General features: G+C 40.1%; 4 protein-coding genes across 4 annotated transcripts; 3 read left to right on the top strand and 1 right to left on the bottom strand.

The window, feature by feature from the left end:
- Positions 1–39: 39 nt before the first annotated feature.
- Positions 40–2,156, top strand: LOC108672596. The gene is made up of 3 exons (XM_018160294.2): positions 40–514; positions 902–1,063; positions 1,280–2,156. The coding sequence occupies exons 1-3, from the start codon at positions 118–120 to the stop codon at positions 1,768–1,770; spliced, it is 1,050 nt and encodes a 349-aa protein (XP_018015783.1). The 5' UTR covers positions 40–117; the 3' UTR covers positions 1,771–2,156.
- LOC125179002 lies at positions 2,148–9,325 on the top strand. The gene is made up of 3 exons (XM_047884016.1): positions 2,148–2,824; positions 8,058–9,263; positions 9,305–9,325. Exons 1-3 carry the CDS (start codon positions 2,807–2,809, stop codon positions 9,323–9,325), a joined length of 1,245 nt encoding a protein of 414 aa, XP_047739972.1. The 5' UTR covers positions 2,148–2,806.
- Positions 9,278–13,215, top strand: LOC108672606. The gene is made up of 2 exons (XM_018160305.1): positions 9,278–10,780; positions 11,175–13,215. The coding sequence occupies exons 1-2, from the start codon at positions 9,369–9,371 to the stop codon at positions 12,073–12,075; spliced, it is 2,313 nt and encodes a 770-aa protein (XP_018015794.1). The 5' UTR covers positions 9,278–9,368; the 3' UTR covers positions 12,076–13,215.
- LOC108672601 lies at positions 12,577–27,410 on the bottom strand. Its single transcript, XM_047884015.1, has 22 exons — positions 27,407–27,410; positions 26,807–27,011; positions 25,921–26,077; positions 25,405–25,561; positions 24,647–24,921; positions 24,003–24,139; positions 23,653–23,777; positions 23,018–23,123; positions 21,320–21,454; positions 20,910–21,013; positions 20,038–20,180; positions 19,396–19,678; positions 19,052–19,205; positions 18,567–18,727; positions 17,906–18,039; positions 17,478–17,606; positions 17,386–17,446; positions 16,148–16,305; positions 15,565–15,747; positions 15,061–15,268; positions 14,230–14,856; positions 12,577–14,067 (listed from the first exon to the last, which is right to left on the bottom strand). The coding sequence occupies exons 1-22, from the start codon at positions 27,408–27,410 to the stop codon at positions 13,337–13,339; spliced, it is 4,377 nt and encodes a 1,458-aa protein (XP_047739971.1). The 3' UTR covers positions 12,577–13,336.
- Between the last annotated feature and the right edge of the window lie 357 nt (positions 27,411–27,767).

Raw genomic sequence — 27,767 nt, 5'->3', positions numbered from 1 at the left:
AAAATGTTACCTATCGCCATTTTAGTTCTTTTAGTTATTTTATTCTCTGACCAAATTGACTCCGAAGAGGATTTCAGCCTCAACAACCTAGACAGTTGCAAAATTCCAGAGGAATCAATGAATCAAAAATCTGTTATGATTTGCCTCAACGCTTGCAAGGCTACAAATTTGAAAGTAGCCGCAGTTTTCGAAGTAGATGGAGCATATCAATACGTAAATAACGAAATTATTCCAGTGCCGACCGCGCAGAGTGAAGGCTTGCTGTGGCTAGAACTATCGATAATTACGTCGGAAAATTCTGCGAACAGCACCGTCAAGGGTTCTAGCTTCGCTTCCACAAATTTCACAGAAATAATTGATAACGCATCGATTTTCAAGAACTGGGTGATTCGCGATCAGGACAGACAAACAAACATTCCATTCTTTGTAATTAATTCAACTGAACAATGTCAACGGACAACAACAACAATGCCCCCAAAACTTCAATACACAACCAAGGGCGCGCCGGAGATCGGTTAGTGACTAGAGCAGTTCGTTTGAGTGGTTGGATTATGTGTCACGTTTATATGAGGTTTGAAGTTTTATGAGTAATTTAGGCGTTTAAGCGATGCAAATGTCTGTTACAGCACACGGCTGACTTGATAAAACGACCATATGAGAACAGTTCATATTTGTAGAGATCTGCTGACTCATACTGTGGATATGAGTTATTCCGGTGATAATGCACAAAATTTCGAATGTGATAAATTTGTAGCGAAATTTCTGTAAATAACACCATTGCGATAAGGAAATTATTCTTACTAGGTCAATGTGATTGTCGTGATCTGGCTTCATATTATTAAATGATTATTCTATGAATTCGAAGGTTGAGTTTACAACTTCAACTTGATATGCTTCACAGCTGGTGAAGTCGCTGATCCCACACCAAGCATAAGCTCGTCATCATCTTCACTTTATGATCAACGCTTCATGGTCGCAGGTGTCGCAGTCGGCGTCGTCTTGTTTGGGGTGGTCTTCGTGGCGGTCGGCGCATTGTTCTATAAAAGACGCATCAAAGCGCGAGGTATCTTGAATTATGTAAAATTTAGATTTTTGTAATTGTGTTATACTGGAGTTTACTGACTTAAGTGGAATTTAAAATGTTTCATTAGAGCAATTTGAGATCAGATTGTTCTCAGTTAAAAAAAATTCAGTGCAACTCTGCTGAATTGTAAAAACAACAACAAATGATCCCCAAAAAGTTTGCTGGATTTCGTATACCATTAAACTATTTTTCCAGGAAACGCTCGGCCTAACAATCACTCAAAGGACGCCGTTGTTGGCAATTCAAATGATGGTTTCAAGGCAGCGATCATCCGCCGCGAGAGCATCAACAGCCTCTACCAGACGTCGGAGCCTGTGAAGCCGCTCGAGCGGCACGTTAGTATCAACAGTCTCTACCAACCTCAAGTTGATGTTGACGCCAGCTCCTCTGCAGCGACCAGATATAACTCAAACTTTGGCTTAAACGCTATGGGTCGGTATCCTGTGAATCACTGCAGTGTGAACAGCCTTTACCAAAAATCTGAGTATGAACAAGGATATGGAAATCACGAGAGTGTGAATAGTCTGTACCACAGCGGAAATGGCGGGTACGTGAGAACGAGCTCGACGATGAACGATCCCACGAAAGTTGCATGTAGGCTGGGAATTGGCAACAGTCACGCAAGTGAAAACAACCTGCATTCAAGTTTTCAAGAGTCCAATGAAGAGTCTCCTTACTGTAACTAGAGCTCTAGATATTTATCAGAATTGATAAATACGATAATGGAGTCCATCAGTCTACGTTGTCTCAGCGTCCATTTAAAACACTTTACAGCAATGGCTCTCCATCTCGAAAGAAAAATTCGATACTCTGTGAATACTAGGAACAAATAATAAAATGTAGGTTACATAATTAAGGGTATGTACGTAAATTCCTCATTTTGTGGCAAAGTTATTTCGAGAGCTGTATTGATAGAAAGTTCTCATCTGCATAGGTCTATAAATTTTAGCAAAGCAAATGGTTCCCTTTTCCTGTTTGTTCTAGTGGTTCATTTTCTGAGACGTTCTTCATTGTTTCCTTCTCATTTTTAATTAATGTGATGTTTAATTTAAATTTTAAACGTGCGAGTATCTCATATAAAGAGAAAATGCAGGAAATTTATTATAAATAAACTAGGATTCCGGCTATCGAACCTAACATCTGAGTGTACATTTACTGCCGTTAATATTTAAGTCTATTCTGCTTCTTCTCTTCATCTTTCTCATAGCTTTCGCAGTTCTATAAAAGCCTTTCTTAATTTCCTTCGTTAAGTTTACAGACAGAAGAAACAGTAAGCACTTTGTACGCATTGTGTGCGGGTTTAAAATATCGTATGTAGGCCTCATTAAAATATTCAAAGGCATTCAATTGTAATGAATCATTTTGCTGGATTTGTACCGGGCATCAATTACAATTATAACTGTATGTTTATACTGCATATTTTATTTAAAACATTATATGTTAAAAATCCGATGCCTGACATTTACTGGTGGTGTTGCGGAGACCCTCAAGTATTAATGATGCATTAAAAACGTGAAACTTGATAATAAGCAAAATGAAATTCAGACTCTAGCTCGCGCCATGTACCATAACAAAGCCCAAGAAAGTTTTTCGTAACTAAAGGATCGAATTAAGTTCAAACTGAGTCCCCGCTTCACAGTCAGCGAACGTTGCTTAGCAGTTCCATGGCACCAGCTTGCCGCTTGCCTAGAAATCTGGAATGTCAGTAGCTCTGTTGCCGGCATGGAGGTTGTGTGTGTGGTGAGTAACGCGAATTGTAGACAACATATACTGGTCATAATATAACTTGTGGTTGATGCGTGATAATACAATGAAACGAATTTAATGGTGCAACGAATCGAAATATAAAGAAATGTTTAGGTATTGTGAAATAAGATTTTACATGATTCCGAATACTGTACAAAAATATTGTAATCAACATATACTTCAGTAAGCTAGAACCAATGGTGTTTATATCATTTGAAAACATTCAAAGACGTAAATTTGCTCTTTGCATCACCAACCAGAGTGCAAGTGGGAAAAGATTAGACTTTCGTCATTCCCTATAGGATGGACGCTGTTCCTCATATACCCTCTGCAGCAAAAGGGAAATTAAAATTAAGAACTGATTTGGATTACCGGCAAATATTAATGTCGTTTGGGCAACTAGAATTTACTAGGAAGTACACCAAACCTGTCTGTGCAGCAACCTGACAAGATAAACTTAGCACTCGACATAACATTTTAGATTTTTCATGCCCTCGTGTAGCAAAGCCCTGAAGTCAAAGCAAAGAGTCGCGTCAGCTGATGCTTTGTTTACGTGCACTAATGGAGGTAAAATTATTAAACTAACTTGTTTCTGTTTCTTGGGCCTTCATGCGACCTTGTGGACCAATCCCGTATTGCGACAATTTTGGGAATATATATTTTTTAATTATGTTCCATTCCTGCTCGAATTTGATACAATTTATCCTGTGTTATTCAGAGCAATGGTCAGTAGGCATGCAGCATCTCGACGTTGTGTGTTAAAGTTAATGTTTATCTGGTCGATTTATTTTACCTGGACATGGGATGCCAGCAGCCTTACGCTCTCCCCTCGCGGCATAGATTTCTTGCGTGCCAAACTGGTTTTGGATTCTTTACGCATGAAGTCTTGTGGGACAACCCTCTTCAAACAGGCAAATGACGTGGAAACAACGTTCAATTAACGTTAATTTAACTAAATAACGTACAATTAAAGTTCATTCGACAAAACAACGTTTGATTTATGTTCATTCAACAAAAAGATGTTTAATTTATCGTTTATTATTCGTCAGACATATTTTGAATGACTCATCAGTCAATGTTTTTTAGAAAACTTTTTAAGAGAAAAGTTCATTTATTTCTCTTTCATTGCTCATGAACGACGAGGCATTAAAAGCCATGAATTTACATAAGATATAACCAATATTAACCATATATGCATTAGCTGCCTCAGCTGATGTGCACCGTATCACAGAACAAGATAAGCACAGCACAGCACATGCTACGTCTGACATAAGTTACCCGTCTTGCTTTCGAAGTGTAGATGGCAAGATTTTTATGATGGCGGAGAAAAGTTTGGTGTTGTCCGGGCAATTAATTCGTGGGCGAACTTCTTCGAAGGGCTTCACTGAAAACTTGATTATTAATAGAGGCTTGTATTCAATTGTTGAGCATTTTTCGATCATATTATGATCCATGCTGTTCCACCCCGTGAAAGTACGTGACTGTCCTTCGAAACCTAACTAAGATTCCTATAGCCTAATATTTTTACGTTGATCAATCGGAGGGATTACTCTTCTTCAGTTTTACGTTACGTTACTGTTCCAGATTCAACTGGACCAAGAATTTTTTTATTAATATTCAATCTAAAACAAATATAAATTGAACAAAAAGGATGATAAAATACACAAGTTAAACAAACCTAACATGATTTAACAATCCTAACCGTGCGCTTCAACCTGAAACGATCATGAATTAAGATGGTCAATACTAGTCATGGTAATATCAAAGGTAAACTAATATGACAAAACAAACACCCTAACATCTAAAACAGTACAAATAAATTATAGATACATGAATATAGATAGAATTAAACCTATTTTTCCTGCAACATCGTCCGCACACAACTATCACAATTTACACCTTGTGATGCGATAAGTGAATAGTAGTAATAGAGCTGGAAAATTTTAAAACCTAGTAAAATTTTGAAAAGAGTATAAGTGAGATTACATTTTTACGGTAAAAGAAAGTTGAATATGCATAGGACTGCAACGTGAACTTACACACGGTCCGCATCATATTTTTTTTTTTCGGCCACCATTCCGCGGGGTGAGCAAGGGGTTCGATTCCGCCGATCCGTTAACATTTTTATTAAGCCATTAAGTTTAGACCGCACAGAGTATACGTTCTTGGTTACTTGTGACCTGAAGCGATGCTTGCGAGCTGTACATTGGAGCAGCGTGTTTAATCCTACAAATTAAATAAAATCAAAATTTCATTATACAATTACGATATGCACGCTTGATATTTTATTCTAATTTCTTTTGATTTCGGCGGATTTATATAGGTACGAATGACTCTATTGTGCGCATAGATATTATCGTTTAAATAATAATAATAACAGGAAACTAAAATAACGGTGTTATGAACACGTGCCAAGTGTGAAACCTACTAAACAACCGCTTCTTTCTATCTTTTAATCGACGCTTTTTCATATCGATCGATTAACGCTGCTTCCTTGGATTGCCTCTACACTTAAGAACGATCTAAACACCGACGACGGGAATGGAAGCTTTCTTCACTGCGTGATCGTTCGCGGTCACGATCGAGTTTCTGTGCCACCTGGACTCGCCACTCTTCCAGAAGAGAGTGATTCATTTTTGAACATCTGAGGGACTTTACAGTGAAACGCGTCAATGTTAGTTAGCACGAAGAATCTTCGCGTCGAGTGTGTGGTTAAAAAGATTTCATAGAACAGATCTTCACCTACTTTTTGAAATTGCATTAACGCGGTGAGCTTTTTAACTTTTCATCCGCTGGTCGTATTTTGTGACGGATAATATGATGAGAAATTAAATAATTTAAGTGCAACCTTGCTCGAACAAAAAAAAATGATATTAATAATAAGGAAATTAGCAATGCCAGTTTTTGTTGTTGAATGCAAGTCATGCTTGATAACTCGGTTCAGCGACTTGGGGAAGCTGTAGGTCTTAGGTTATTTGAAATTGAGAAAAAGACCCCAATAACCATGCCCAGCGCCTAGTTTTTCTTTCCAAAACTGCTGATGAGCTTGCACTTTGTAGAGTCACTGGTTCAACTTTATACGGAAGTTTGGCGTTGAAAGCGAAGGTGAACCTTCGCTGAGAAAAGGCAAGTGATAAATGTTGGTTTGCGAATATATTGAGGCAATTACGCTTGCACGCTTGAGGAATGAAGGACACATATAATTGATGGCATGTGAACGGAACAAACAGAGCAGCTTGCATGCAGCGATCCTGAACGCAGATTTATGACAAAGAGCTTCAGTGAGAGTGAACTTTCAATCTCGATTATTAATTAAGAGCGTGCGTACGTGCGGTGCTGGAGCACATGCATGTGGTGTGCTCGTACTCACTATGCAGCACGACAGGAAAACCCTGCGGCTTTCTACGCCTTTTCTCTGCTCCTGAATATCATGCACTCAGTCTTTTGATATTAATGCTGACATACAATGTGCTGACATCTTGTAACTTCTTGTTATGGGCTCAGCAATATAAAAATGAAAACATATATTATTCGAGCAATGAAGTGCCTGATATTTAACGCAAAAACAATATTCTTTGCGTTCCGTCTGCAATCGTTGCCAGCTAAATTTTTTTAATATTATTGCAGTTTGTCCATCTCAAAGATCATAAAACCGAACAGATCATCGAACCGAAACGAAGAATTCATTTTTCCCAACGGCTGCGTAAAAGTTGAACTCTATCATTTCAGAAATCCAATAACGTCATACCGTAGCTAATAAGCAATATAAGTCCACAAATGCCTTGCGACAGTGCAAGAAATAGCTCATAAGATAGCGTGCAAACCAATGGAGGTCACGCTAATATATGTCTCGTACCATGCATAAATTTCCAGTGAAAATTCTTCTATTTTCAGAGAACGTATGATTTTAATTATACCTCGAGGGGAGTTCCATGTTTTCACATTCACGCGAAGAATTCGATTAAAAACTGGATACACTTTGAGTATCTGCTTTCCTTTGAGTGGAAAGTAAACAAAAGTACCGTGAAGTAAAAGTAAGGGAGGGAGAGATAGACCGGAATCTCATGGTTCATGACATGGCAAGTCTCAAAACCTGAAACATTTACAATTTTTAACTGTTATCCTTAATTTAAGAAGCTATGTCATAATAAATGTTTTTTCGTATCCTGTACTTCGAGTCATGCTGGAATATATTCTTAAGATGTTCCGTGTACACGAACGGATACCGCATTGAATTTTTTTTTTCACCAAAAATAAAATGACCTATACGCCGCCAGCGTTGAAAGGATGTAGCCCACTTTTTCTTAAACGAAAAAATTTACTTGAACAATTACAATATATACAGTAGGCTTAATTTGACGTAAAATCGTACCCATATCTAGAGCTAAGAATAACTTTCACACTCCATTTTTCTTGCGAATGTTGGCGTCGTTCACAAAGAGACGGGCATTTTTTTCTTTCCTATGCACAAGAGTGAAGTGAGAGAGAGAGAGCTTACTGTAAATATCAAGCTACCAGTAAAAATTTTATGATCAGTCCGAGACTGCATGCGAGATAGAGAGTTGTCTTCGACGGCAATAAAGTCGATCAATTCATTGAATCTTGGAGGAACTTGTCAGCTGATGATGGATTTCATGGAATAAAATAACTCTGTGTTTAAGCCCCTTTCTGGTATTATTATCCCAACTGAAGCAGTACAAAATATAGAAACTAAAGCAGCTATTATATATAATTATAATCATTTTTCATTATCGCATTTCACATCATTATGTAAGCAGATGGGCATGCATGACCCTGAGGCACACATATTGCTAAAACAGGTTTTTGCGTCGAGGAAGCATTGTTTGAGCTCGCCATAATGGCTCACACGTTCTTAGTTTTCTAAACTAGTTTTCACTGCAAGCGACATCTTCGTTCAAGATAGAGGACACCTTAACAGGCTAGCAATATCGCTGTAACTATTCTATAATTTGATCTAGATTTGCCGGAAAGCGAATTGGATCGGTCTCTGCGAGTATCTTAGATAATGATTGATACATGTGCTTAATCTGTAATGATCCTGCAAATGTATTTGTATTTATTGATGATTTTACAGTTCAGTTGATAATGCTTTGATACAGTACAGTTGATATGAAAACTTTAATATCAATCATATGGGAACTTTAAACCCATAACAAGTACATTAAGAATATTCTGATCTGAAGTTGAAACTAGTATCTGATTGCAGGTGGCGATTTTTTTGGCAGCGGTGGCGACCGCAAGCGGGTCGGGAATCCGGCCAGAAGGAATGGTTCCAAGTCGAGGGATCCCCCTCACACATGCAGATCTGCCAAACAAGTTCGAGGGACCAGCTCGTCGAACGCTTGAAACTTCGCTTGTAAAACTTCGACCAGAATTTGTTACGAGAGATTATGAAAAAGGAAACTCAATTGCCGCCCAACTCAATGGAAACACGAAATTGGATTTTGCGCTTCTGCCTAGAGTGAAAAAGACACTTACGTCCGATGATTTGTACAAAAACTATAAAATACATCAAGCCCAATCATTTACAACACGCTTACAAAGTCAAGAGCAATCGAAATCAAAAACTCATCTCCTGAATAGAGCTCTACCGACTGGGCGTCCAGCTGTTCAATTTAAAAATGAAAATAAGCCAAAAATCACAGTTAAATCTGTAATAAAACACGACCTGCACATGCCTGATACGGCAGGAACCCCAAATGAGCAGCTAAAACGAATAATACCAAATTTCAAACCATCACAAATGATCCGAAAAGGTGTATTTCCTCCTCAAGGTTTCCTTCCTTTTCATCCTTCAGCTGGAGACAATAACAGCTCAGGGAATTTAATGCTAGTAATGCCTTCAAAACAGTTGAAGCTTACGAAACTTCCATACAGCGCTAATGAATTGGGTGGTAAAATGAATCAAATCCCTGAAAATCACGATATGAATAGTTTAAGAACTGTAATCGGGGATTTATTTCTTGGAAGAAATCAACCTAATCTCAAACTGCCTACAGAAGAAATCACAAGCATACCTCGACAATTTACAATAAGCTCAACAATCTCAAAAGATTCAAACTTAAGGAAAGGTTTGCAGGTTCCCTTAGAACTCATTGATCCCAGTACGGATCCCACTGAACGTAAATCTTCATCACTTGGACATTTTTTGGAAAGAGATACTGCCGATTCAATTTCCCATATGTCACATTATTCTGATGGTCAAAAAATTATTAAAGAATCAGAAAAAAATGAAACTGTTGTTAAAATTGAATTGTTGAATTCAAGCTCTGTATTGGAATCTAATTGGAAAGGTATTGATCTCGGCGATGTGATTAAATGGGCATCGAATGATTACGAACTATCAAAACCAGAAAAAGTGGAATCTTCCCAGATCTCTGACAATTTTGCAACGACAGAGACGTCGCCAAAGGTACTTAATGAAGACACGAAAATTTTTAAAACCATCACAAGCCAAAAGTTTTCAAATCTTGATGCAGGTAGAACGCTCCAAGCACCCGGTGAAAACAAAAACTTTATGAAATTGCCTACGTCAGCAGATAAGCTATTGTATGAGCGTGTCAATAACGAGCAGAATAATAAAGTGTTACATCAGCTTCATTCCATCCAGCTGCACACGGATCTGGAAGCATCAGGGCTTCATCGCAGACCATCGAGCGACCAAATTCAACAAAGAACGCTAGCTGGGCCCAATGATATCTATTTTGCAGACATGTTTCAGCAGTCATCTCAACGACCTCAGCTAGTAATTTTACCGCTTAAGGGTGAGCGATTAAGCCCGCCCGCCGATGAGTCAAATATTCAATTTGTCCAGAAAAATTTGATTGAAAATGGCAGTGTTTTCAAGGGCTCTTTAAGTTCCAGAGTAATTACATCGGATAGTCCACGAGGAGTGGTGGGTGGAATTCGGGATCTCACAAGATTCGGGAATTTGAACGAACTAAGCGAGTCTCAGAAGATTTCACTACTTCAAACTCTGCACAGAAATTTGGATGAACAAGCAGGCAAGAAGTCTATCAGAGATGCTCCAGTAGTCGTGCCAACACCACAAAGATTCGAAAATGACCCGATTAAAGCCGATGATGAGCCACAAGAAAATATCATACAACAACTTCCAAGGAAACATTTATTCGGAATTCAGGAAATCATCGGTTACAAACATGTCCCATTGTCATCTAAACCGGGCATCCACACTCACTCCTCGGTTCAGCATGAGACTGAGAGTGGGATTCAATCGGTAAAGTTGGAGCCATCTTGGACATCGCTGTCTTCAGGAAGAAGCCAATTTTCGGAAGTTCAGAAACAGTCACTGACTTCCGAGACTCCCGAAAATATTACACAATTGTCCTACGAGAATGACCCTTTAGCTAATTCTTTGCAGCAGATACCAGGACATTTTCCTGTAAATCAATTACTGAGCAAAGACGTTCATCAGCAGTTATTGGCCAAAGAGCTTAATCATCAATCGGCCAGAGATGTTCAAAATCAACAAGACCTGACATCTCAATCACCTGTACGTTCAAGACCTCATCGAGAAGAACCAAGTCATGGAGCAAACACTCAATTCCTGAAGTTAACGCGTCGCCAGATTCAAAATCCTTTGCCTCAACCTGCATCGCATCAAACGTTGTCGCAACAGTCTGTGGATTTGAAACAACCCGTTCAGAAATCAATTGTTAATCAAGAAAAAAACTCATCGTCAATACAGGAGTCACTTACCAGCAATAAACCCTTGAGGTCAGAAAGGACTACAGGCGAAGATTTACGAATAGTCCAGCTAGACCCCATAAAACTTTCCTCGAGCCGAGGATATTATCCGCGTCTGCCGCTAGAGGCTGCATCCAACGTACCAAACTTGTTGGGCTTACAAGCCGGCAACGACATATTGATGTTCATTGCCGCCATGAACGACCATTCGACAGAAATCAGGTGAGGAATAATATTCTGCACTTTACAATTACTTCGATTTTGGCTCATTCATAATTGTTACGCTGTTTTAAAGTTAGCTTAGCAAATCAATTTTCAGTTGAACAGCGTTGCAAATTATTGTATAATTCTAATCATTGAAAAAGTTCACAGCAAAACAATGATATTACAATGATATTGGCTACAATTAATAGTATTTTATGTGAATAGATGTTAAAATCTGTGAAATGGGTGACAAAATTCTTCGTAACTAACAATCATTCTTCAGTGGTCTCCGGTTAAACATCTATCCGTTGAACATGATTACCCAGCTTAGGACGTTGCATTCAACTTTACGTGCCCAACAAAATATTATCGTAAATACCATTGTTGCTCTATTACTGACGTTGTATTGCAGAGACGGTCAGCGGCATGATGACAACTCGCTTACCGTGACCGGCGCCGCTGTCCGACCAGCCAGAGAGAACCTGCAAGACGCTGTCTCTGCAGCAATTCCCGACGCTAGCCCTCAAGGCTCACTCAATCTGACTCCACAAGATCCAGGAAATGGGCTCACTGAAGTAATTCAAGGACAAGATGAAAACTATCTGCCCCATGTACCATTACAGCGACAAGGGTACATGAACGATCTTCATCAGGTTCTGGATGAACGTTATTCCTCGGCTTTACTTCAATCGAGCATCGGACGTGATTTTCTACTGGCCAACGATCCCAGTGCTCTAATTCAAGAGCAGCCTTCGTCTGGAATTTTAAGCACAGTTGTGGAGCAGACAGACACTGGAGTGATAAAACCAGATATTGTAGAGCAGCTTAATAAATACCGTGAAGCTATTTTGTCAAAAACACAAGAGAACTTCCAGAAAGTCGAGGAAACTATTTCCGAAGAAGCTCCAGTTAGTGATTTGACCCATCAGTATGCTTTGGAACAATCCAACCATTTCAGGGAGCATCTTCTAACTAAAGCACCGGAGAATCCCAGAAAAACGACGGCAAAGAATTTCGGAAAAGTATCCAGTTTGCATATCCCAGCTCTTGTTCCTCGACCCGTTCAAATCAGTCGTCCTGTTGCACAGGAGTCTGTGCCAGTTAGGGGGCCTCGGCTGAAGACTCTTGACACGTCCGGGTTTCAGGAAATGAACGACATCGAAGAAACGCTTCCGGCTCCCAAGCTCGACGGGGCGGTTCACTACGACTCGGAACTTAAGTTTTTCCCAAAAAATGGGTACGATATCTCACATTTCTTTCGTGGTTTTCCTGCCTTTGGTTATTTCCACAAAAAACTCGACTCCAATGTTTAATATACGAGAGCAACTTGAGTAAGAATAGTGGGCTACTTAATGAAGAATATTTCGAACCTGCTTCTCTGCTATGTATTCAGTAAAATGGAACCAAAAGTGTAAAAATCAAAATTCAGTTGCATATTCAATCCACAGTTTCTGTTCTATGATTATCAAAGGTTTTAAGAAATTACTGTTCTCATTAGGCTGTGAAAGGAGCTAAGCTACATGAATGATGCACGAAATTTCCATCACTAATTAAACGGCGTGAAAACGAAAAAAAAACATAATGAATGATGAGGAGCGATATATCCTAGAGTTTTGTTTCATTACATCCAGCATTACGAGATTCCTTATTCTCATCAGTCATCATTAATTGCCAATGAACATAGGCAAAAATTTTGACCAGTCAGGGACTGTAAAAGTTTCTATGTTTCATTGTTAGTGCGGTAAAATTTGAGGCAATGCGATTAATTCTGTCATTTTTCTGTTGTGATGTTGGAAAAATAGTGACAAATTCGATTTTACTACATTCAAACCCATATATTTTGTTTCGAGTCAACGTTGACACATTATTCTGTGAGAACGGTAGGACTATAAAATTCTAAACTTCAGAACATTCCAACAGAGAAAATTCGAATAGTGTAAATAGATCTTCACGTGAAAGGCCGTCTATATTAGCGAAAAAAAAACTTGAAAGAAGAAGAATGTCAATTTAAGCTATCACCTAGAAAAAATATTCTGTTGAACACGATTGTGTTATTTGTTAAGGAATTATTGATGATAAAATTGTTGACGTTTCCACAACCATAAAGTTAAGTAACTACGGGCTATGTGATAATCAATCCGTTCATTACAATATTCAAATTAGAAGAATTTGTCTGTAACCGAATAGATAAATGGTAAGACGTTGTGTTTGAAATCTATGCAATGGAAAATATCGATCTTTCGAAAATAATTTATCCATTCAGATTTATCCAGACGAAAACCACAAGAATTTTAGAAAATATCAATGTTCCCATTATAATTCTTGAATGTCAGTAGATTTCACGGGAAAGTCGACGTTACTCTTATTCGGAGCGCTATATCAAGCCCCAAATTTCATCGCACAAAAACATTAAATCATTTTAATAAATCAAATTGAATGGTAACAAAAAATTATCAGCAAAGCTTTTTTTTCCAACCTGAGAAGAATTCAATTACAGTCATACGTAAACACTTACAATATTTTTACATATTTTAATAATTAGTCATTACATGAGATCATGGGACTATGAGAAATCTACACTGAAAAATTTTTCGAAGCATTCTGGCTTCTGGCCATCAAAGAAGTCAACCACGCGGACAGAACAGGTGATGGTTTATGTTCCTCCAAAGGACACTCACGCAGAACACATTTCTGGAAACCCGGCACCTCCGGCATTGGACCTGAACAAGGAACTTTAGAATTCGCTGCTTGAACCGTGAAATCAATTGATCTTGCATGTTTAGGATGCACGATGTCCCTTAACTGGGAGTTTGACGAGAAGGATGGAGAAGGTAAAGACGGTCTGTTAGGAACACGTCGATTTGAGTCCTGTAAGAGCGATGATCTAGCGACTTGCACATTGGGCAGTGAAACATCTATTTGAGTTCTCAGAGGGTGAGACCCTATGAAACCAGAGGGTCGAAAGTCATCGTTTCTGACATGAGGCTGTCTCCCAGGATCTTCGATAATGATATGATACCAGCGGTGAATTTTTTCCTGGTTTCTGGTCGATATTGGCTCTCGAATTCCATGTTCTGGTTCTCCCCGTTCTAAATGGTAAACTCTTGAATGCCTAGAGAAAGACCCTAGAGCTTTTTTGGAATCGATGCTGAAGGGAACTGGTTGTCCATAAAGGGTTTTGGTATCAGTGATTTGAGGTATAAATGAGAGTTTTTGGTCATGCCGAGGTATCAGCGGCGACTCCTTTGATAACCCTCGCGAACTAGAAGCCGCTGGCTGGCAAGTTACAACCACCTCCAAAAGCCCTGAAAAAACAGAAAGTTTGAAAGAGCGCTAATTTCAGTTTAATTTGCATTTTTAGATTGTCGATCTTAGAAGTTATCTATTAATGGAGGATTTGAAGATATATGGGAGACAATATGAAATTCACTTATTGTGACTGACAGATATATACATAATAGTATTACCTTCTCCGCAAGTGACAGAACATGGCGTCTTCTTCACGTCCCAAAATCCCTCCTCCTGTTCAGCAGCAATCTCTGTGCTAGGAACTACACTGCTAGGCTGCCCAGAGACTAAATAAGAATCTCTAGCTCCAGAAGCTGAATCTAAAGACCTTCCACGCGAGGAAGAGAGTGATCTATTCTGAGCAGTATCTTTCATTGGATCTTGCGAGTGCTTTACTGTATCATCCTGACCGTCGACGCTAAGTAACATTGCCGTTTCTTTGGTTTTCTTCGGCCAGGATCCTTGCGGTGCAGAAACATTTTCAACTGCTTGGAAAGGTGGTTCACTATCATACGGATCAGTGAGCATTACCATAGTTTCAGTATCCCGACGGCCGAAATCTTCTAACAGTTTCCTCCCATCTTCCACTGCTGATTCTTGAGACGTGCTGAATTTTTTATCGGGATGAATTTCGGCAGGAATTTCGGTGGCATTAGAATCATTAGATCGCAATCGCGTCGTCCATCGGTGTTTTGCTATTGCATGTGAAGAGTTGGATGGCGTTACACTGACGTCAATGAAAATCGGATTCGCCAAGTCAATTGTGGAAGAATCGAACTGCAGTTTGGAGTCGTTTCCGTACGTCACTATGAGAATAGATGAATGAATTCATTTTCTCACTTTGTATAATATTGATACTTCCAATTATTATTAAAATCAATTTCAAGTTATTGATTATCGTGAATTTCTCATTTTTTTCTCATTGTCGATTAAAAGTATAAAGAAACAAATGAGACACGTAAACTTTTTGTACGGCATTACATAGCACACGTATTTTCAAAGGAACTTACTGGTATAGTTGAGTTGATCAACGAGCGTCATAAGGAACTGGGAGTCAATGGAGCCCGGTAAGCGATGAGACGTAAGCTTGATGTCCCTTTTCTGCAGGGAACGACGGAGCAAAGCGCCTCCACTTTGAGTGTTTCTCTGCATCAGCGGCTCCTGTAGCGGGTGCTGGTCACGTAGGTGCTGATTTATGAGCTGCTTGTGCATCATAACCTGTGAAAGCAAACACAAATATTTGGTGGGATTTGAGGCTTCTTGGTGTGATGACGAGCTGCTAGTGGAGTTACCATTGTCCCACCCACCGAAATGATTTGTTTGGAAGGCGCTAAATACTGGATTCAGCGTTTGTTTTTATTTGTATTTGTTTGGAAGGCGCTGAATACTGGAAGAAAACTTACAAAGTGAGAGTATCACCGAGGTTTTGACCAATAGCCACCAAGAGTCATGAAAAGGTCACATGCCACAGCGATGAAATTTCGTTAATTTATATTGAAAATAAATCAAATTACCTGCTGTTCTTGGAAAGAGTAAAAAGGAAGTGGCGTTGGCTTGAGTGCGCCAGTGCGTAGCGGCAGCAGAGGCTGGATTTCAACGGCGTCCTCTGCGACGGCCTCCAAGTCCAAGGACCGAGAACGCGGCCCCACGGCGGACACCTCATTAAGTTGCAGAGGAATTCCTTCCACATCGAAATCCTGAGGCAAGGTAAGATTCCCATCTATTTCATTACTCAAGAAATTTAAAAAAAGGGGTTTCAGCCCTTAAGGCCTTAAATCTTGACGAAATGACCACCCAACATAACAAAAACATGCAGATGCGTTCACAGTCATCAAGTAAAAGTAGTTAATGGGCTTGGAAAGTTCTCACCTGAAAACCAAATTGGTTTCCAAAGTTAATATTTAGGCAGCTATGAATTCCAGGCGTGCCGAATAAATTTTGGACTCTGGTGTGAATTTAAATTAAGTTGTTACAAAATATTCGTCTCCTGTATTCTGTTGCTGCGCAGTCTGGGAATAAGAATGCAAAATCAATAGCGCAAAAATATATTCGTCTGATCATATCACAATAAAATTTTCATTTCTAAAATAATCTTACCAGGCATTTGCCATTAAGGCAATGTTTAGGCCGGCCAGTCTGCCCCCCGGAGCAGTCTGTGCCGAAGGGGAACCACCCGTCGCGTCCGTTGACCCGATAGAATCGGTAGTGCAGGGTCAGATCCTGACACGCGACAGTGCACGCGCGATCCGGGTCACCTTAGACCAGATAACTTAGTGTCTTATCGTAAGTTCAAGAAGATATGATGGAAGTACGGTTCGGGGGTCACTTTAGATCAGATAACTTAAGTGTCTTATTGTAAGCCCAAGAAGATGTGATGGAAGTACGGTTCGGGGGTCACTTTAGATCAGATAACTTAAGTGTCTTACTGTAAGCCCAAGAAGATGTGATGTAAGTGCGGTCAGGGTCAACATAGTTCAGATAACTTAGTGTCTCATCGTAAGCCCAAGAAGATATGATGGAAGTACGGTTCGGGTCACCTTAGACCAGATAACGTAGTGTCTTATCGCAAGTCCAAGTTGGTATGTTGTACGTACTATTCTTATTACCATTGACCAATAACTTCGTGCCTTATCGTAAGCCCAAGAAGATGCAATGCAAAAACGGTCAGGGTCAACTTAGATCAGTTAACTTAGTGCCATGTGGTAAGTTTACGGAAATACGATGCTAGTACGTTCCGAAGTATTCAAGTTGAAAAACTCAGTATAATGGCGGGATTCGAATTTAGTACTCTATCCGTATTTCGGTTTTAAATCAAACGTGTTGCACTGCTAGAGTTCTAGTTTAGTTATAATCACAAAATTCATTATCACAATACGAATTACGGTTCACCTCATTCTTCTTGTCTCCAACATCCGAAGTATCATGTTGAAGCTACGAAGATACATAACCAAGCGGGAAAATGTAATTATAGCTAAAAGCTTTAAAAATAATTATGCAAACGAATTAATTTTTAAATATTTTAAACCCTAAGTGCGATTGTCAGTAACTATTGGCGCAAAATATTCGAGATATCATTCATTATTGTTAAGCCTGATCTTTTATTTTTATAAGTGTAGTTCTCAATGTTTTCCGATAATTTTACAGGCCAACCCTGCAGAATTTTTTGGGGCAGTAGACAACAATTAATTTATCTTCATATCTACCAGCACAGGCAGTATCATTGACATTTTTAGGTCAGCGACGTTGCAATGCTGCCGTTACAATTTTGTCCATTTTGCTACCTATCCTCAGGATTTCTTTGAATAATTCAACACTGTAGGCAGTCGACATCTCACTGGCGGTGTTGGAAAGCTGCATGCCGACGCCGGAGAGCTGAGACACTTCCCTCTGGAAGCGACGGCAGACGTCGGTATACTCACCTAGTCCTGCAGGACGACCCAGCAGTCCAGGGTCCCCACAGGTTCACCGTGAGGTCCGTGATCGACGAGATGGTCTGGGAGGACTGACAATGAACCCCGCTCGATATGAACTGGGAATCGGGGTTGCAGCTGAACCCCTGTAGGGTTCATACAGTGGTTCATTGTCAGCTGAACCCTTGTAGGGTTCATACAGTGGTTTATTGTCAGCTGAGCCCCTGTAGGGTTCATACAGTGGTTTATTGTCAATTGAACCCTTGTAGGGTTCATATAAATAGCCTATCACGAGCTATATGATCACCTACCTAATTACTAGATATATAGATATATGTATATGCTTTTTTTTAATCAGAAATTTTTTATTACGGTAGCTACCTGCTCCAAGCTCATTGTTATTCCTGCGAGTACTAAATCAGGAGTGTAATTAATAAATACTTACAGTGCAGACGCCAGCGATGCAGTACGCTGCAGAGCCGCTGTCGAGGTAGCACGTCGTGCCATCAGGGTACCACGTGCGCGACACGTCTGCACCTAGAGACACCGTCGCACACGTCACACGGCACTGCGACAGTCCTGACAACCACAGAGACGAGGGTCATACGGTGCAATGTCAGTACAGAGATGATGATTTAAGAAGACGATGCAGCGTCAGTACAGAGATGATGATTTAAGAAGACGATGCATCGTCAGTACAGAGATGATGATTTAAGAAGACGATGCAAACATAAACTTTAGTACAGTCTCACCAAACTTAATTAAGCACAGTAAACATATAAACTTTAGTACAGTCTCATTAAACTTAATTAAGCATAATAAACATTATATAAATTTTAGTAAAGTTTCGCCAAACTTAATTAAGCACAATAAACATTACATAAACTTTAGTGCAGTCTCACCAAACTTAATTAAGCACAGTAAACATTATATAAGTTTTAGTACAGTCTCACCAAACTTAATTAAGCACAATAAACATTACATAAACTTTAGCACAGTCTCACCAAACTTAATTAAGCACAATAAACATTACATAAACTTTATCACAGTCTCACCAAACTTAATTAAGCACAATAAACATTATATAAACTCTGGTAAAGTTTCACCATTAGGGGAGATGGTGGTAGCGAGGCCGGAGTATCTGGGGTTGTCGGTGACGAGGGCGCGACAGGCTTGGTCCGCAAAATCCTGAAGGGTCCTCCGGCTTCCTGCGGCGCACTGCCGCACTGCGCTGCAAGTCCGATACCGAAACTGACCTCGGCACGTGCTGCGCAACGTAAAAAATGTTGCTCAGTCCGAAACTCATTTGCTTAGAGCGGAAAAAACGAAAATGGGTGGAGTTTCTTTGTGATTTTAACTGCTTTTTCATAAAGCATTTTGCACCAGCGAAACTGGTATTTTAATTCGTATTATCAATTTAATAATGATGCACTCTATTCATTGAAACCGTGGGCTTCAGTCCTAAATAAATCCGACAAAATATGTAAGAAAAGCAGAACATCTCTAAGTTTATAACAAATTTAATAAGGAGACTCCCTAGTTTTGAACACCATAAGTTCCAAGCAGCGATATATCCTGTCCTCGCCAATACCTGCACGAGCGGCGGCTCTTCTGAATGCCGATGCTGCCGGAGGAGAGCATGCCGTCCGTGCCGTACAGACACGAGGACTGACACTCGCTCCAGTCACCGTCGCCTGAAGGTGGAAGCACTGACGGTGGCACGGGGGTTATACTTGCGATAGGACCTGAAAAAGTCATAAAAAATTAAGAACAATAAATAAGATAAAAGAAAGCCGGAAAAAAAAAAAAAAAATTTAAAAAAAACAGAATTTTGTGGCATTTCAATCCTTTCTCCGTGCACTCTGTTCCGCTTCGGCGACATTCACTCGAATTTCACCAAAAGTTTTGGAACGAAAATTCCTCTCATTCACTCGCCTGACGGGCTGAATGGGTCAGGAATGCGGGTGAATGGGGTGAGGCTTGGAGGACCAGGAGTGAACCTCACGACAATCGATCCGTCGCTCGGGGGTAAGGACCCAAGCACCGCGGGGATTGAGGGTTGGGGATCAAGCAGATCAATACCAGCAATAGGAGGGCTATGCTCCCCCCTCCTGGAATCGAAGAAGTTGTTGGTGGAGGGGCGGCGGTCCACGGATGATATTTTTTGGCTGTCGCGGGAACGCGTCGTCTGCTTGAGGCAGCGGCCGTGCTTGCACCACTGTTGAGGCACGAATTATTACGCGGTATCCTTTTACTTACACGGCGGCAACCAAACAAAAATTTATGGCAACAGCGAGAAGCGCAAGTTTGTTGTACAGCAATAAATGGCTGCGATTCGGTTTTTCTATCAATGTATCAAATTTACAGAATCTTTTCTTACAGTGAAAACTAACTATCCAAGGAGGTTTTCTATCGACTGGAAACCAAGAGTGTCGGTATAAATCTGACAATTGTCGCGCGAGTTCATAGCACATCCAATCCCAACACCCGAGAATGAACTCTGTAATCATTCAGTCATTAATTTTGGAGCCTTAAACATGTATTCTTACAGTCGAGTACCCCGTTCGAGGTACTCACTTTCAAGGGACCACACGAGGTGCCCTCGAGGGCGGGATGGGAGGTCCAGGTGTAGTGGTCCCTCCTGCAGTGCAGGTCCTCGCAGATCTCCTGCAGCGGTTGTGTATCGGCGTGACGGCTGCCGGGGCCATGCTTCAGCATGCCTGACCAGCATACGCTTTATTTACATCTTTGGTATTTCACTAAACGATTTCAAACCCAAAAGAGCTACGCTATTATTTAATACACCGTAGCAATTTTAGCTACGTCTGTCATTGTTGGCATGAAATTGAGAAAATTGTCACCTAATTTTTGCTGAGACCAATTTCCAATCTCTCGACTCTCAAAAGTAACCATATCTACATTACAAAAAATTTAATAATAATAATAATTTACTTGTCATCGTGTGACACAGAAGGTCAGAAAAGTGTTAGCCAAGAGATTCAACATGAAGTAATATCTGAAAAACATAAAGAAGTGCGAAAGTTGTCAGACTGAATAGCTCTAATATAGTTTCAGTTTTCACGTGAGAAAATTAAGTGTGAATGTTTTATGACTGCATAGACAAAAGTAGTAGCCGGTTCTACCGTGCTCAGGGTAAATGAGAATATTTTTTGACTGCAGGGAAGAAAGAAGTATTCAGTTCTGACATAATAAAATTAAATAAAATAATATCTTAGCGCTGTTCTCATGAATAGCTCTGATATATTTTCAGTTTTTGCGTGCGAAAATTAAATGTGAATGTTTTCAGACTGCAGAGACGAAAATAGTAGCCTGTTCTGGCGTGCTCAGGGTAAGTGAGAATATTTTTTTTACTGTTGGGAAGAAAGAAGCACTTAGTTCTGAAATAATAGTATTAAATAAAACACATAATATTTTAGCGGTGTTCTCACACTGCATGTCGGCAGGGAAGCGCTGCCCCGGCAGCAGCTCGCCGCGGTGGTCCAGCTCAGGCGTCGCCTCAGCCGCGTCTCGCAGGCAGCCCGATTGATCGCTCCTTGAAATTATTATTATTTTGAATTTAAACCCAAAATACCCAGTACAATTTTCATAAAAAGAATCAATTCTACTCAATTATGTAACGGATTTTTATAATTAGATATATCTTATTGAATGATAGATTGAGAAAAAGAGAATATTGAGAATACCGGAAACACGACAATTTTCATACAAATAATAAATTCTACTCAATTATGTAACGGATTTTTATAATTAGATATATCTTACCGAATGACAGATTGAGAATATTGAGAATACGGGGAAAATTGAGATGAACAGAATTTGAGTAGAATTGAACACTTACGATAAAAATATCTCGAGGTACCGGCGGGAACAAGTCGACCAGGTTATTTTCCCCGACCCGAGAGTGGGGGACATGAGATGCTCGCCTGGGTCGCAGTTGTTGCCCGCGGTCGCACCGTCGTGACGCATGCCGAGACTGTAAATTCAAATAGGAAGATCGTTGTTTAATTATCCCGTATTGTGCTCGTTTTATAGAAATAAATTTCAGATAAAACTGAAAGACATTTTTCAAATGGAAATTTAACTCTCCTTACAGTTCTGTTCTCCCAAGGCTGTATGTGTTATAGCGTATTGTTATTGAAGACTGGAACAACCATGAAGTTTTCATTCTAATTATAGCGCAATAATTTATTTGTAATTAAGTTGAGAGAACAACGATTACATTTTTTTGTGAAATTTAATTTTGCGCATTGTTATAATATCCCCCGGCTGCATGTGCTATGGTTTATTGAAGACTCGAACAGCCAACATGTAAGTTTTAACTCCAAATAAAGTGTCTTATTCACGATGTAATGAAAATGAATTCGGGAAAATAAACTTTTATTTTTAAATGGAAATTGAAAATTGCATTTATCATTGATTATTGAACGAATCTTGGTGTTTCGCTTAAATTTAATAAAGTGATGAAAGCCAGTGATATCATTGATCCCAGCGATCTTATTTAAATATTATATTTTAAGTATCAACAACAATCAATTGGTTAAAATGTATCAACAACAATCAATTGGTAAAAATGAGCATTTGAGAAAAACTCGTAATGAGCAACGCGGCATGTCTGGAACAACTAAAACAACTAAACCGCTTAGACACACTTAAACCGTTAAGTCGCACATAAACCGTCAAGACACGCTTAAGCTGTCGAGACACACGTAAACCGGTATGACACCCGCAGGCCGTTGTGACACACGTATCTCACTTGTGTCCTATACGACACACGTATCTCACTTGTGTCCTATACGACACACGTATCTCACTTGTGTCCTATACAACACACGTATCTCACTTGTGTCCTATACAACACACGTACCTCACTTGTGTCCTATACAACACACGTATCTCACTTGTGTCCTATACAACACACGTATCTCACTTGTGTCCTATACAACACACGTATCTCACTTGTGTCCGATTTCGTGCGCCACGACGTAGACGGACTCGAAGTGGCGACCTTCGTTCACCGTACACGAGCTGGAGGCGCTACACATCCCGGCTACAGGGGCCAGGCCTTGATGAAAATAATGGAAGTTTAATGTACCAGTTTCTGCAAAAATTATCAATACATGAAATTGGGTGAATTGGTGGGGAATATGTTTATTTATACATGGTATTATTTCTACCGAATCCGACGTTTTGAAGCTTTGATTATGGTTAAAATGTATCAACAACAATCAATTGGTAAAAATGAGCATTTGAGAAAAACTCGTAATGAGCAACGCGGCATGTCTGGAACAACTAAAACACAACTTAACCGCTAAGACACACTTAAACCGTTATATAGGTCGCACATAAACCGCTAAGACACACTTGAACCGTTAGGAAGCACATAAACCGTTAAGACACACTTAAACCGTCATGGCAAATTGTCAAGGCACCCGTAATTTGTCAAGGCACATGTAAATCGGTATAACACAAGTAAGCCTATGTGACACACGTATCTCACTTGTGTCCGATTTCGTGCGCCAAGACACACTCATCTCACTTGTGTCCGATTTCGTGCGCCACTACGTAGACCGACTCGAAGTGGCGACCTTCGTTCACCGTACACGAGCTGGAGGCGCTACACATCCCGGCTACAGGGGCCAGGCCTTGATGAAAATAATAGAAATTTAATATACCAGTTTCTGCAAAAATTATCAATACATGAAATTGGGTGAATTGGTGGTGAATATTGTTATTTATTCATCGTATTATTTATACCGAATCCGACGTTTTGAAGCTTTGATTAGGCGGAAATAATTTTCCAAATCTTAACGATACTTTCTTTTTAGCGCATTTTCTCATTTATGAAAAAATTCACTATTGTGCTCGCCGTATGTCCGTCCGTCCGTCCGTCTGTCCGTCTGTCTGTCCGTCCGTGACTTCACGTTTTCGTCGACGAGAAAATGCGCTCTCTTTCACTCACTGCAGTGAGTACTGAGTTATATTTTTTCCTTTTCATTTGTAGGCAGACATAAGCTCTACATTTCTTAGACTTAGTTTTGAAACTGTATACACCTTGTCATGCTAACATTATTATCTTTTTCCATTCCCTTAACCTTTGCTTTTCACCGCACTTCGATAAAAAAAATATTTCTCATTTTTGCTGCTATAAAAAAATTTCTGAGGTTCACTAACCGACGACCTGAGAGTTGAGTCTTCCTCTGGAGGTGACGGTGTACAGGTCGAGCCCTGTCAGGACCAGGGCGTGGTCCCAGTGCAGCGCATGGTCATCCCCTACAGGGTTTTCGTCCCTCTGCCACCTGCGTGAAAATTTTTGTAATTACCTTGGCATAATTTTACGTACAGCTGGCTGCTCTGCGCTAATCATTATTTACTAATATAACGTCACTCGATCCTAGTCGTTACTCATAGAATGACGTCATATGTACATATAAGCTTACGGCGAGGTGTTCACCTTTTCAGTTATGCTGAATGAACCTACCAACCTGTCTACGTTTAATTTCAACTCTAACGGATTTAACAACCTGCAGAAGTTGGTGAGGTAGATGTCGATATCGTGAGGCCGGTGCAAACCCACAGGATCTTCGTGCAGAACTTCCAGGCGTTTGATGATGAAATGAACCTCCACTCCGAGGCTCTTCTCGGTGTAGAGCAGCTGCACCTGAAGATATATGCACGGCACAGATAAGAACTAAAGAACGCATACATTTTAATTTATAATTATCTTCTATATATTAGTTATTTATCACATTTTGTAACTGATACCGCAATCACACATCAGCCAAGCAGAGCAAAATACTTTGATGAGTTTAAAACTTCAGAAATTTGTAAGTTAAACGAAATTTCTAATTCTTCACAACGATTGGTAACTTTTAGCATTAATATTGCGAATAAATCAAAATTAAATAACAAAGAAGATTTTTTATGAACGTTTTTGACTGTGCAGTACATATATAGTAGTGTTGATGTCTAAAATGATATGAACATGAGCAAAGTAATCTGATTCCCAAAAACTGTGGCATTCATTTACGGATCTGAATTAAGACTTTATAGTTGAAACCAGATGTGTCAACAATATACCAGATGTGTCAACAGTACACCAGATGTGTCTACAACATACCAGATATTTCAACAATAAGCCATCACGCTCGGAGTAAAGATGTCTCACCGCATTGACCATGGCGAGCACGACTTGCACGAGTTGTTCCTCGCTGTCCGTAGGGAAGTAATTCTCCATGTGCTCAGCCAGATCCTTGTCCACGAACACGGCGGTCTCCACATAAATGGCTGCCGGTAACTTCTGCCGGGATCCGCCCGTCACGAAGAGATCGTTGTCAGCTGAGTTTGATAGTCCGCTGCTGAGATCCGTGATCCGAGGTACCGGGCGGTTGAACAGTGATTCAGACTGGAACCGGCTTATTAGGTACTCCCGGTCGTGGCCTCCTAAGCGATTCAATTATAATAATATTCAATATTCACAGCCTCTCTGGCTGTTTCAACTTGGTAAACAGACATCCTGTTTTTATAGTTCATACAAAAATTAGTAGCCTCAAATAAACATTCAAGAAAAAGCCATTTTGATGCGAAATTATGCAACTTTATTTCACTGACTAATGTTGCATGGGCGTTTGAATGTTAAATGAGTAATCCAGCGGGCCACTTCATCATCATTAATCTCAAATACACGGGGAAATATTTTGGATCACTTTTTGAATCCCTACACTGTAAATCGAGACCAGTTTACCCGATAATGCTTACAGGATAAATTGTATGTTTTCTTCATTCTTCCTGTTAAATCTGGTCCAATGAAGTCAGTAGTCATTAAGCAGCGCTGACTTCCACTGATACGATTAGTTTTTTTTACATCAACTGTTAAAGCTGGAATACCCAAATATTAGATATTGGGGTTAAATTTAATCTTCCCACCTTCCCCCTGAGTTGAGGAGCAAGGTGGGTTGCGGCTCCTCCTATGGATGAGGAGAGGGATTTCTTCGCGCCGAGTAGAGCGTCGGTGGCGCCGTAGCGCCGTGTCGGGCAGCGGCTCGATGATCAGCTCGTCCGTCGGCGAGCGTATTACTCCGCGCTGGACCCACAGATCAAATAATGGTAGAATTAATATGTATTAATTCAACCATGGATCAAAATTAATGATCTAGTCATAGTGATGGGAAAATTCGGTGAATTTCAATATTTACAACACCGTTCTCATCCATTCAGTATTGACAATGCAAATGCAACACGTTTCCCTTATCACTGTAGAAAAAAATTGTTAATAATGTACCCTATAAGCTTGTAACACCCTCTTCAAGATGCTTCTCACATCACAGTGGCGGTGTATAGTAAATAATATATTAGCTAAGCTTTTTATATCCTTATAAGTGCAATACGTTTCTCATAAAACCATGTCAGGAATGTCTAAATAATGTGCTTGATATCGGCTACCATGTGGGAGCAAATGTTGACGGCGATGGAGGTGTCTCGGCGGCGGCCGGTGTAGAGGCAGTCCCTGCGCTCAGCGAGGCTGCCGACGTCGGAGCGGTTGTGGTAGCGGTGCACCAGCGCCGCCAACGGCGACACGAGGCCTCTCGACTCCTCCAACCTGCCGAGAATATTGGGGCAAACGATCAGCCACTCCCCTGCCAAGTGCCCAGGATGAGCAAAACGCACTCACCCACCAGGATGGAGACATGAGGCAATACCTTAATCTCTTTCTTGTGAAGATATATTGCGCTTCGTCTAAATCGGAAACTAAATAGCAGTAAATTAAGTAACAAATTGGAAAAATTTACAGTAACGAACAGCGATTACAAAAAATGAGCAAACAATCATCAGCATGGACGTTCGCTCCTCCTTTTGCAGTGCATTCTTAATATTACGTGATTATGGGGAATAATCAATCTGCTGCAAACCCATCAATTACGAACGAGTTTGAAAATTGTAACTTGTAATCGTATGAGTGCAAATACACTTTCCCGAATAATAGAGACTCCTGTGCGATAATACTTTGATATTCACGGCATGATATTCAGAATGAAGAATGAATCTCGACATTCATCCTATAATAATTAAGAGCCGTAGTTCCGCATTGACAGCGGGTATAAGTAGACGCCTGATTGGTTCTTTACATAATAGTACGCAAATAAATTTAACAATCCTTGTTATTGCATAGACTCTTTTAGAAATATAAAAGAAAACCTGATATATTCCGTATATTTTATTACCAGTAAAAATGTTTACTAATAATTTCATAATATTATAAAATCTTACAAACCAAAATGCACAAAACTGAACACTCAAAGACTAATAACTTTAAGTAAGGGTAACTCACTTAAAAGAGAAGGTTTGTCCGAGGGCGTCAAGAGTGAGGTGAAGAGGGTCGGCATCACCGCCGGCGTCACCGCCCAGCTGCTGCTGGTGGACGGCGGACGACCCGGGGACGGACCTCGTCCACCGGGACGACGGCCCTGGGACGGACCTCGTCCACCGGGACGACGGTGAGCTCAAAGTAGGGACCACGATGTCGTAATCGGGTACTGGGAGACGGTATAATTTATTAATTTTATACCATGGAGAGTTCTTTATGTTATTAAAGTCGACTATATGACCAGAGTATTTATAGCGAGCACTTAACATAGTGATCATAACATAACATAGTGATCTCGGCGCTGAAATGTAGGCCTGATGTGGCCTGTCGCCGATTCCTTTTCTTTTCGTGCCTTGTTCAAAGAAGATCTAAAATCGTGTCATTTGACCGGATCTTTTCACGACTTATGTGCATACGTGCTAGGTGATCGAGAACGCATTTTCCCTGACAATAGTTGGCATTCGGGAAACTCGAGTTTGATTATTTTATTTCTGAAAAATAAAAATGAACAATCATAGTAACATTTACATCGCGTTGAAAACTATTTAAAGCTCCTTAATTAACCCATATTTCGTTGTGGAAATTAGTAAAGGAGAAATGTCTTCGATCAAAGTTCTTTCAAGAGGATAGGGGGCATCGTTTACTTGCGTCAAATTAAAACTGAAACGTAAACAACAACTTCCTACTTAAGTAGCTAACAATAATTAGCGATGCGAGTACATTGCTTACTTAAAATGATTTTGCTGGAGTTCATGTCAATAATATTTAACAAAATTTTATTCTCTGTCGACCACTGCAAATCTGTACATGACACTCACACTTGCTGAGCGCTCCGAAGACCAGCCGTAACTCATCATCAGTTAGCGAGGTCTTGCTTGCTTCACTCTGGTATGGAAAAATAATGATAATTATTTTGTTTAACGTA

This window comes from Hyalella azteca, unplaced genomic scaffold (assembly GCF_000764305.2).
Source record: "Hyalella azteca isolate HAZT.00-mixed unplaced genomic scaffold, Hazt_2.0.2 contig14273, whole genome shotgun sequence".
NCBI lineage: Eukaryota > Metazoa > Arthropoda > Malacostraca > Amphipoda > Hyalellidae > Hyalella > Hyalella azteca.
The sequence above is the reverse complement of the archived record's forward strand: the minus strand, read 5'-3'. Positions and strand labels throughout refer to the sequence as shown.